This window comes from Microchirus variegatus (genome assembly GCF_963457635.1).
Source record: "Microchirus variegatus genome assembly, chromosome: 10".
Lineage (NCBI taxonomy): Eukaryota > Metazoa > Chordata > Actinopteri > Pleuronectiformes > Soleidae > Microchirus > Microchirus variegatus.
In genome coordinates this window covers 13967811-13980207 of record NC_139811.1, presented here as the reverse complement: position 1 = coordinate 13980207, position 12397 = coordinate 13967811, and the positions used below count along the sequence as shown (strand labels likewise).

Genomic DNA, 12397 nt, shown 5'->3' with positions numbered 1-12397 from the left:
TGAAAGGTGCTGGTATATTTAACATTGGCGTTACAAAAAACATTTCAAACAAAGTGATGCTGTGTCATCAATTCCAAACAAGTAGACATGAAAATCAATAAAACGGCATGCTCCAACTCAAGTGACATTCCCAAAAAATGTCGTTCATTTTTTTTTTTTCATCAATGGATTCTTTTAATAACATTTTATAAGCAATAACATATTCCATTTTATAGAAAATAAACATCTCTAGGAAATACTATACACAGTTATATTAGTACATCACATCTTACATTTAAACAGCATCAAAGACTTATATACACCATTAAATAATGAGTTTTCATAAAAGAGAAGGTTTGGTGTGGAGTTTTTGCACTTTCTTTTATGTTCTAATACTTAAATATGTCTCCTTTTTCGATATGACTGGTACTTTAACTGATGCCCTGTGCAGGGCGTTGGTACATAGCATGGCGGCGTGAGAGAGGCTACATTTGAGATACACAAACAGGTGTGTGATGGAATCTTTCTGCACGGCTATGGTGGGTGAAATCGTTTTTTTTTTTTGTTTTTTTTTACATCATGGCAATGGTTAACAGTAATACTTCGGGAACTGTACATATGAAGTGAGTTGACCTGACTCCCAGCTGGACCCTTGGAGCCCTGAACTGCAACCTGTCGAGTGAGGATGTTGGTGGTCTACTGTACATACTGAATGTGCACACAGTTCAACTGATTCTTAAACTGGGCTTTGTTTTTTTTTTCCTCTTTTTTTTTTTTTTTTTTAATTCTCTGAATAACACAAAGCCTGGCGTGCACTGACGGTGACGGAATGGTGTTGTACAGTCATGATGCACATCAAAATACATCTCTGAAGGTAAAGAGCGTTATATTAAAATACTGCGTCCGTTTTTCTTCGATATTTAGAACCTGTAAAGCACATCGTCATCATGTACAGTTTCCTTTTTTTGTTTTAAACACACATCGAGATAGTACAGTGGTCCAGTGGTTGGCTGCTGGCTTCTTTTTTTTCTTTTTTTTAGATATGTGACATTTTTGAATGTACTTGTGCACGAGATGCACTTCTCCACACACACAGACGCACTGATGATGAGACCGTGGAATTGATGAGTTAATGATTATCACACTTGCACACACACACACACACAGATGTGTCTCTTGGCCAGACAAGGTGGCTCAAGGGACGCAGTTATCCAATCGGTGTCCACCAGGTGTCTCAATATGATAGTGAGCCATTAAACGGCTGAACACACAGATTCCTCACTCTGCATTTCAAACAGCCCCCCCGCCCCCCCCTCCATGCTCTGGGCCCCACAGGCGCACAGTCTCTAAAGCGCAAGCATCGCCGCCACTGCCTTCCAGTGAGGTTCTCAGTGGAGAAAATGTGTTTCCAGACCAGGTTCAGGGAGTAGCCATTCCCTGTGGAGCTCTTTCTCCCCAGGGGCTGTATCGCTCCGAGCTTCACCTCGGCGCTGCTGCCTTTTACCTTCCTCCAGCCCCAACATGCCTGCCCATCATCAGTCATCACCATGTCTATTTTTTAGGTGTAGGTGCCTGTAAGGACAGCATTTTCCTTTTTTGCCATGGTACTTGTCTGGCTGAGAGGAGGTGGTGTCGTGATACACTGGAATATCTTACAGGCCCTGTTGAGGAGGAGGGAAAAGAGATTAAAATACAGATCAGAAGCTCACAGAGAGGAGGGAAAGCAGTCGTGTGTACTCCTTTATGTAAGCTGTGTTTTACAAGTAACGGGAAAAAGACGGGCATCGTTGTCCAGGTAAAACCGCAGGTGGTAGTGTGGTCATGTGCAGATGTGCTTTTCTTTTTTTTCTTTTTTCCTGCAAATGTGTAAGAGGCTTTCTGTGCAGTTCTGCAGAGAGCAGCCCGGCTGCAGTGAGCAGGAGTGGGGAGATGGATGCATCTGGCCAGTGAACCAGCTCTAGTGTGAAAGACACAGCGGGAACGCCTACTAATTGTGCTGCTGCTGGTGGTGCTGCTGCTGCTGCTGCTGCTGCTGCTGGTGGTGGTGGTGGTGGAATGCCTTGTTTTCCCTTATCCTCCTCTGCAGCCTCAGAGTAACGCTCGCTCCCTCTCTGTCTTTCTCTGAACTGTCAGTTACCCGTCCTTACGCACTGGACTTAGACCAGCAGCCTTGCTCTGTGTCTTTTATCTCTCTGTCCTTCTCTCTGTCTCTCTATTCACCCTCTTTGAAGTTCCCCTCCCTCTCCTTCTGGAGTAATTTGTTTACGCCTTCAGTCTCACTTGTTTTCTCTCTGCTTCTCCATCACGCATCGTGTCTCCCCTCTCTCTCTTTGCCCTTCTTTTCTCATTCTATCTTTCTTTTATTATTATGTCATCCTCTGATGTAACTGCCACCATTTGCCTTTTGTTCCCAACCAGGTCCTCTCCCCACTGCTGCCTGTGTCTCTCTCACTTATGTGTACACACAGTTGAGCTAACAGGTAACCTTGTTCATGAACCAGTATGGACACACTAAAGCACATGCGTGTGCCCTGAAACTAAGTTATTGCAAGCAGAGGGACCATTTTTTCATGGGTGAGGTGGTTGCATACTTGTGTGTGTGTGTGTCTTTTCCTTTTGATTAGGCTGCTCAGCGTAAATTGGCGCGGCACAGACCCACACATAGACCTTCAGATCCCTCGGCTGATGACAGCTCTGCCTCAGCCCACTAACAACAACAATCTCTCCGTTTGTCTTGCTCTGCTTTCCTCACACTTTATTTTTTTGCTACTTAGATGTGGGATTTGGGGGTGAAGAGAAACAGAAGGAAGAGAGCAAGGTAAGGGAGAGAGAGAGAGGGATGAAAATGGAAAAGGGAGCTCACAGGAGATCAGAGGTGAACGTAGTGAGAGACGGAGAGAGAGCGCTGCAACAGCAGGGGAGCGCGGGGGGGGAAAGGAAGGAGATGATAATGAGTAAAAGGGGAAAAAAAAAAAAGGATGGAGAGATCATGTGGGGATGACGCCAGGCAGTAATGGTGGGTGGGGTGTTTTGATCAAGAGCCAGCTTTTCATCCCTGTCAGTCTGCACCGAGGAGAACAGAAAAGGAAGACGAAGGGAGGGAGAGAGAGATGCAGGAGGGGGGGGGGAGGAGGCTACTGCCACTGCTGCCTCACTGCACTGCTGCTCCCTGCTGAATGTCAGCATCTCTCCCTCTCTACTCCCCCCCCCAACCCTCCTCTGCATTTGACCTTCCCCTCAGTGCTGCAGTGTATATTTACCACCAGCAGATGGCGTCTGTTTTTACAGTTAATCTGACAGTGGAGTGGAGACTATTGATATTAACAAGGAAAAAGTGTGTGTTTGTAGTGGCCAACAGTCATAACAGAGGGTATTGCTTGACAGTAATCCACAACGGGTACGTTTCTAGCGACTATAGTAGCCGCTGATGTGGGTTCAGTTTGCCAAGGTCGTTCAGTATTGACTCGGTAACAAAAGATGGGTCAGTCAAAGATGAGATCCTGGCCTTTGTGGCTTTCACCAGCACATGAGATACAGCACTTGTTGCCAGTGTGTAGTGAACGCCACACTGAAAGCTCAGGTGTTCTTGTTGGATTCTTTTTGTGCTTTACATGAGCTGACAATTGTGTTTTCTGCACTGCACTGAATCATCTAACCAGCCGTTGTGCTGCTACCTGTGACAGCAAAGTGTGAATTGAATTTTTTTTTGAGACAAGCACTGACTAGTACAGGAAAGTGGAGGGATGAAAAAAAGAAAAAGAAAAGAGGATGCCATGGGGTGGGGGTGGGAGGCAAGGTGAGAGAAAGGGAAGAAACACACAGTGGTTCCTAAACAGAGGTTGTACTGTGAGTGTTGTGGGTACATTCATTCAGATTTTCTATTCGTTAAACGTGGGACGCACTTGTTGTTGTATAACAAGCTGTTTTTAGGTGATTGAAATTGTTGAAATTTTGTCGTTTTCTTACCTCGTGTTTAGGACATTTGATGGAGAAGTCATCCTCGTGGAATGTGCAGCCTATATGCAGAGAAGAGAGAAGGCAAACAAAAAAGAAAGTGAGGCAATAAGCTTAAATGTCACGGACAAGACGATAACAATGAATGGAACATATAGAATTAGGAAGATGCTCACAGCCACCTGCCACAGCCACCCTCGGAAAATGAAAATCGTGCAAGAAAGGAGGCAGAGAGAGAGAGAGAGAGAGAGAGAGAGAGAGAGAGAGAGAGAGAGAAAAGGGCAACAGAGGAAAGGAAGAGACTGAGTGGATGAGTTGTGATGCAGGCAGGCAGGCAGTCAGATATGGCTGGTGCACTCAGCAGGATTAAAAAGGGCCTCGCTCTGCTCCCTGTGCTGGCTCGGCAGACGTGGCAGGCCTTCTAATCCTCGCACTGTACCTCCTTGGCATGAGGTAATGTGAGGGGACGCCACACAACACATGTGCTGACACACAGACACTCACTTGTATCGACGAGAGAAACCAAGGATGCGCATGCACACGCTCACACACGTATATATTTGTGCAGCTATTCTTGTTAGGACTCTGCACTGACTTTCATTCACTTGGACAGCCTAACCAAATGCTCATCCCCGACTCTAACCATGACCAAGTTAATGCCTGACACTGACCTTAACCTTTCCACAATTCACACCTTAATCCCAATTTAAATCAGAGCCTCTGCAATGACGTTCTGCTTTGTTCGGATCAGGATTTGGTCCCCGTGAGGATTAACAGTCCTGACAAGGACAGTATTTATAGCAGAAAAGGTGCTAAAGAGCACACACACACACGCACGCACACGCACACACACACTGTAATGACGACAACACAAGCATCACGGCTGTAAGCCACACATGAGGATGCATTCAGGCAGGAAGGCAGACACATACATGCACATTCAGTCCCCAGACAGCAGAATGGATGAATGGAGCCACAGGGGTTGTGGTCAATAATGCACACATATGCTCTCTTCTATGCTCTGTCTTTTTCCTCTCTCCCTCTTGTACACTCCAGGGTCCCACTTCCCTCTCATCATCCTCTTTATTCAAAGCTCCCTCCCTCTTTCCCCTTCCCTTTACACTCAATAACGTTACTTCTTGATGTATTCTCTCATTTTACCCACATTCCCTGCTCTATCTTTCTTTTTCTACTACCATTTTTCTACCTACCCTTCAACCTACCTACCTACTCCCGTTCAATGTTCCCGTTCCCAATTGTCCTCCTAATTCCTCCTCATTTTACTTTTCCATCCCTCATTGCGCTCTTCCTGTCTCGCTGTGGTCTCTTACCTATCTCTTTGGCGCAGACATAATGGTATTTATGAGAGCAGCCTCTCCAACAGCAGCTAAGGGACGCCCCCACAGTCTGGCACTTGTAGCAGCTCTGGTGTTAGGCAGGCAGACGGACATATGGACCAGGACCAATAAAGACACAAATAAAGTGACCGATAGGGGCACACACAGGGGCGGAGAGAAAACAGAGAAAAAAAAAAATATATCAAAAGTTAACAACAAAATTCTCATATCAGCTGCTCAGATTCTGAACGTGACTATACACTCTTCCATATTGATACACATATCTCAGAAAAGTAGAAGTAGTAATTGTTTGTGTACCGCTTGGGCTGAGTTGTCCACAGCCTCCTTCAGTCCATAAAGCCTCCCAGCGACCATAATTACCCCCTTGGTCCAGACGGCACAGTTTTCATGGGCCCAGTGCTCCTTCGCCTCTGCCTCTGCTTGTAGCCTTTGGAACACGCTGTCGCCTCCCTCTTGGTCACTCGAGGCTCTTGAGCTGATGGCCTGAAGCTGCTTCATCCTTCTGAACCTCTCACGCAGGGTTAATTTCCGCGAACCACCCTCCCGTCCCGTTCTTTCTGGTCTCTCTGGCCGCCAGTAGTGCCAGTGATGGTTCCTTCTACTGGTTTCCTCTTGCACGGGTGCTTCTGTGTCGCCTTCGTTTCCCGCGATGCTCTCGCCGTCTTTTTCCGAGGAGCTCCCTGGCTTTTCGTCGGTGCCGCAGTCACCTTCGCCGCTCTTCTCGGACTCTTCCCTGAGGGATTTTGTGTGCTTTAACATCAAAATCTTCCGTGGAACACCGTCTTCTGTGTAATAGGGTCCACACAAATCACCTAGGTCTCTGTAATTTGCTGGTTGTCCACACAAGCAGCATGTAAGACACCTCCCAATTAGGTTTTTATTCACCAAGGGTCCCTGTAGCATTGCAGCAGTATGCGGTACTACTTTTGCAACTGTGAAAGGATTCTTCATTCTGAGTATGCCCTTTTTTCTTCGTCTCTGAAATATTACTGCGTCCTCAGGCTTGTTGACTATGGCACACCAAGAGGAAAAATCTCTGGAGTTGTTGATCCGTACATAAGGACAGAAAGACAGTTTAGAATTTTGATGTACCAGTCTGCGCCTGATTCTTTTTACAGCAATGGTCTCAGTCTGCTGCTCTGTGATCGTTACTATCGGACCAACATAGCACGTCTCCTGTTTTTCCTCAGTTTCTCTCTCCATCTGTTCCGTCTCCTCTTTTTCTCTCTCTTCTTTTTCAGCCTGTTCACACCCTGCAGCCCTGACAACTGCCTCAATAACCTCCATGGCATCTTTCATCCCGGGTTTTGGCCCGGGCTTTTTGTGGACCTTCACTGGCATGCCAGGAATAGGCTCAGATGAGGATTTGCCTCTTTTTTGTTTGGTTGGGATTGCTGATGGTTTCCTGCCTCTCCTCGGTTTCTGGAGGAGATCTGTGCTGGGGATATTGAAGCTTTCTGGGATCTCATCTGGGCTGATTGGCACATGTACTGTGGACTCAGTAAGGCATATATTCTCTTCTACACTTTCCTGTTGTTCTTGTTGTTCTGTGGTTTCAGTATTTGTCTCTTCAACTGGCTCTGTTTCTTCAAGAGGAACTTGGCCTTTTCTTTTCTTCCTCCTCTGCTTTAGGTGCATCTCGTGGTTGTTTTTAATGGCCCTCTGCTTGGCTAGCCTTGGTGTTGTCACGATAAGACTCCCTGCTTCCAAGGCTACTACAGACGCATCTGTACTCTCCACCATAGCCCACCTCTTCCTTTTAGTTCTGGATGACTTAGTGATAGCACTGGAAACATCTTCTGAAACATGTGGTGCACATTCTCCTGGAGCCCTGACCTCATCAGGGTCATCAACACAGCTCCAAACTTTGTCATGTTGTCTGTCCAGTTTGCTGTTTTTCTGTCTTGTATATGTATTGTCATTATTTACAATGCCTTCTTCTACTCCTCTTCTCACCTCATCCGATGTTGATGTTACTTGACTCAGCTCATGCTTTTCTTCTTCTTCTTGTGTCTCCTCTTTTCGCTCCTGTTGTTTTGCTTCTTCTTCTCTGGACTCTATGCTTTTCACTTCTTCTGTCATCTCAGTGCTATTTAAAAGAACAGTTGTCCCAGCTTCCTTTAAGGTATGTTGAGACAAAGCCTTGGTTGTAACATCATCAGTTAGATAAGTCTCTATTTGTGGAATTGGAATGTGTTTCTTTGAGCTTGGGGATGTAATTTTCTGTACCATGGCTTCATATTTCTGTCCCCTGCCTTTTCTGGGTGGGAGAACTTTTGTTTTAGTCGGGCACTGGGGAGTCACCACAGGCACATCACTCATGATGTCAGTTTCACTCAAGTTAGTGTCTTTGGTTGAGGGAGTGACCACAAAGGCTTTCTTGGGTGGCCCACGCTTTTTTTTAGCGACACGGGCAGCCTTTCCTTTAGGTGTAGAGACTTCCTGTTCCAACAGCTGGGGCTGAAGTAGTACAGGTTTTGATTTGGGCTTTGGACCCCTCTTTTTCTTGACTGGTGGAGTGGTAAGTTCAGGACTAGGCTTCCGTTTTAGTGGGAGCTTTGTGTTTTCTTCAGATTGTTCAATGGGGACTGGTGAGGCAAGTGCCACAGGTCGGTCTGCTGAAACATCTGTGGCTTTGACTGTGTTCAGAAGAGGAGTATGTGTTTGTTCCACAGTGAAAAACTCTTCTACTTCTGGACAAACATCACTAGATTTAATTTCTGTTAGTGTCTGGGTTAGGATCTCTTCTCCTTTGACTTTTTCCTTTTCTTTTGACAGTTTTTCTTGTGAGGGTTTTCTGGATCGTAAGACCATGTTTTTACTTTCCTTCTCTGATGCCTTTACCTCATAGTTGGCTTGTTTCTCCTCCTGGTTTACTGGCTTCACATTCTGATGTACTTGTGATATTGTAACCTTTAAGCTCTTTTTGCCTCCTCTTTGCAGTCCTGTCAAAATTTGAGTGGTTTCTTCATGTTGTTCTTGTTTTGTTTTCGAAACTGAGCCTTTGGGACGACCTACTGGGGCCTTAATGAGTGCAGAATCAGTAGTGGGCAACATATCTATAGGCTTAGGTCCTGGTTTTGGACTTGGTTTTAGAGTTGGTTTGGGTCCAGGTTTTGAACCTGGTTTCGGGCCTGGTTTTCGTTTCACAGGAATCTCAATTTTCGGTGGCAGGTCCTCTTCATTTGGCACAGGCTTTGGCCCTGGTTTGGGACCTGGTTTAGGTCCAGGCTTTGGTCCAGTTTTAAGCCCAGGTTTAGGCCCTGGTTTTGGACCAGGCTTTGCTACTGGTTTTTGCCCTGGTTTTTGTCCAGGTTTTGGCCCTGGTTTTGACCCAGGCTTAGAACCTGGTTTTGGGCCTGGTTTTCTCTTAACATGAGGCTCAACTTTGGATGGCAAATCTGGTGCATTGAATGAGCGCGTGCACATTCTTGAACGGAAACCATCAGTTACTATTTTGGGAGTCTGGCTAACTATAGATTCTTGATGAGCTAAGTCCATTTGAGCTGAGTAGAGCACAGTTTTGCATGGAGGCATGGAAGATTTCTGTTTCGGTGAGGGGGCTCCTTCTTCTTCTTCCTTCTCCACCTCTGTCTCCAAGCTTAGCTGCCGCCTGACTCCCACACCTGAATGCATGATTCTTCTTCTGCCCCTGGCATGCTTTCGTCCAAATGCCCTGGGCTGAGCAGATGGCGCCTCGGGCTCTGGCTTTGACAAGGGGGTCACAGCACTGGCACAGCTGGTGCCTGGCTCCATGTCCTCATCACCTTTTTTCGGAGAGGGTGGAGTGTCTGCCCAGGAGGGAGCTGACGGAAGAATTGACTTCCCTGGAAGCTGTGGGGAATCGGGCTCAAGCACTTTAGCATCATTGTGATCAATATGATCTCTGGCCTGAGCTGGAGGTGTCAACTTGTCATTGAGGGCTGAGAAGACTGGCATAGCAGACTGGGGCTGAGGAGCAATGTCACCAATGGCTGACTCCCTTGAAGAAGCATCTGCTGCTGCTATCACTGCTGCTGCATTTGGACGGGCAGGTGCTCCCACAAAATCATTGTCAGAATGGGGCTCAATGCTCTCATTCCTGCTGCAGAGATCTCCATGAGGCTTCTCTGACCCATCTCTATTATTCATGTGCTCCTGCGTCATTGACTTGCTCATTTTATTCCCCTCCCCCAGTGCCTCCACAACCTCTGCAGACAGAGGAGGGGAGAGAGAGAGTTGCTGTTCTTTCTGTATTTCTTCTTCATCATCAGCCTCAATATCCTCCTCCCCTTCTTCTTCTTCATCCTCTTCATCTCTGCTCTCTCTTTTGTCTGAATTACTCTCATCCAAGGCCTCAACTTGGGGGGTTGGAGAGGTGTTCTCTGAGCTATCTTCTTTCTCTGTGGAATATTGATCCTGTTCAAGGTCACCACCAGAAATAAAAGGCAATGTCTTAACCGAGGTCTCAGAAGCAGTTGGAGACTCAGATTTGAATACCTCTGATTTTATCTCTGGGATAAAGTTTTCCTTGTGACTGGAATCAGATAGAGCTGCAGGGGACTGATCAACTAAGTCTCTTGAATCAGGTTCATATTTGCTCGGAAGCCCATGGTATGCTGTTTCTGTCATGTCTTTGTTTACACTGCTGTAGAGCACAGAACATTTATCTTTATTTATCCACTTCTCCAGCTTCTCTGTTGATGTAGTTGTGTCTAAATCTCTGTCATGATCAGAGGTGTTTTCTGCTGTCACCTCTTCTTTGTCAACTGATTTCTCTGTCCAGGCAGATTCTTCAAAGTTCTCTTTGACAGACTCATCGTGTTGTATATCTGGAGGGGAGTCCAGTTCTTGTTTCATTGGACTTGGGATTGTAATGCTTGTAGGAGACCTCTCATCACCAATGCTCTTCACTGGTGTACTCATGCCATCTCCTCCCTGCCCTGACTGACACCTAGTTTGATCAGGGGTAAGGTTATGCAGACCAGAGTCCCCAGACCTGGTTGATACATCATCTGGAGATGTCATGGAGCATGATGAGGTTGTGTCCATGCTGAGGTGCACGTTGTTAGGGGCCTGCGCTGGACTTCGACCCTGTCCACAGTAGAAGTAACTCCTCTCCAGCTGTTCATCACTACTGCTGGAGTAGCCTCCTTCATGAAGTTCCATTGGCATTGGCTGGTGCTGTGGGGTGGAATAAGGGTCCTGCATTGGGCCTCCACCACCACCGTCTGGATATGGAGGACTTTTGTACTCCTCACCCTTTTTGGAAGATGCGCCACTCCCAGCACTACTGTTGCTTCCACCACTGTTGCGCTTGCTGCCCTTCTTATTGGCTACCAGGGCCTCTGAAAGCAGCAGCTGCTGGACATTATTGGAAATGTTTTCTACCTGAGAAGTGAGGGCATTCAGGCTCCACAAACTGGGGTTTGAAAGTAGTTTCTCTGAGAAGCGCTCCTTCATGGTGGGGATTTGTGGTGTGGAAGTGTAGTTGTGTGTGGCTGCGTGGAGAACGTTGGGTGAGGGGTGTGAGCGTGGCGGCATTAACATGGTGTTGGCACCGGTCTGCTCCTGGATACCAGCTGAAGAGGATGAAGAGGATGAAGCTGCCCCAGGAGTCATTGGAGGTTGGCCATACTGAAATGATTCTGGGTTAGTCATTAGTGGTGAAGGGGTGGAACTGTATGAGGGGGAACGCCCTACAGAGCGAGCAGGGGAGTGGCTTGAAGAGGGGCTACAAGTCTGGTAATACTGTTCTGGTGATCTGACAGACAGCTCTGAGAGACAGTAGTTTTGTTGGGGTTGGCTGTAGTGCTGATATTTAGTGTGGGACTCCTGCGGGTTTGCCATTGTCTGTAAAGGAGCCTGCTGTTCATAACCTCTAGACGAAGGTTGCTGGTATCCATAACTATTCTGGGCCAACCTGTAACCCCCCTGCTTCAGATTGCTGTGACTGGCCATTTGTCTGCCATACTGGGAATTTGGAGGCATGTTGTAACCTTTATAACAATGAGGCATGGGGCTACACTTTTCCATATATGGTGAAGGAGAAGGAGATGGTGAGTGTTGAGGGTAGTGTAGATGACTTTGAGGGTACATGAGAGAGGAGGAAGCAGGGTTAGGAGGATGGGACTGATGGTGGGGGCTGGTATAGGCAGGAGCCGATGGCTGGTGGCACTGGGTCTGGGACTGGCCCAGGATGTTCTGGTCCAGGTACTGGGAGGGCCCAGGTGCAGGGGTAGCACCACCCTCCAAGCGCCCCAGCATCTCTTGGTCATACTGAGCTATTTGGGTTGGGTCCTCCCACTTCTGCTGCAGTTGGCCTTCACTTATATACTGAGCTGAGTAATTCCCAGAGCCCATATGGTTACCATAACTCCCAGGGCCCTGCAAGTGCTGACTGGGATTTGGTGGGGGCACTTTGCTTCCTCTGTAGGATTTTTTCGCCTGTGAAGATGCTGAACCCCCATTGCCATTCCCACTGCCTCCACCATTGCCTGGGTAACCAGCATATGTCTGCTGGCTGTAACAGTCCTTGGGTCCTCCTCCAGTTCCTTGTCCTCCACCTGGAGGCATGCTTGTCGAGTTTGCCAGTGAATGAATTTCATAGGCTGACCTGGTGTGTCCTGGGCCTGGACCTGGATGTGGACCAGGGCCTGGGTGTGCGTGCTGGGGGTGAGGATGATGTGGATGTTGCCGGAAGGTTTCCAGTCGGGATAATTCATTGGGCTCCTGCTGGTAGCAAGGTTGGTTGCTGTGGTAACCACTGCTGCGTTCGCGGAAGGACTGCATCATTCTCTCCTTCTGTAGCCAGAGCAGGAAGGGGGAGGTGAGGTGAGATGGGAAAGGGGGAAGGGGGGGAGGGGGGTTAGGGGTTCTGTAGGTAGGGAGGGAGGGGAAGTGAGAGAAAAGAGGAAGAAATTGTGAGGGTTAGATCTTTTGAGTCTGCACTTTAACCATTCTGCATCTCCGTCAAAACTTAAGTCATTGTTTTAACTCTACTTAGACTTAGACTTAGACTTCGCTTGAAGTCTAAGCCCTCGTCAAGATTATTTGAAAATGTGCACACGCTCTCACAGAAAAACCTAAAGACCCACACAGGTGAGTGAGCGGAAGTGTTGTGTACT

General features: G+C 47.3%; 1 protein-coding gene across 1 annotated transcript; it reads right to left on the bottom strand.

Moving 5' to 3' along the window:
- Positions 1-1631: 1631 nt before the first annotated feature.
- On the bottom strand, positions 1632-12062 carry rai1 (retinoic acid induced 1; the record flags this gene model as incomplete). Its single annotated transcript, XM_083895804.1, has 4 exons — positions 1632-1640; positions 3946-3995; positions 5265-5358; positions 5589-12062. 4 exons carry the CDS (start codon positions 12060-12062, stop codon positions 1632-1634), a joined length of 6627 nt encoding a protein of 2208 aa, XP_083751930.1.
- Positions 12063-12397: the final 335 nt, after the last annotated feature.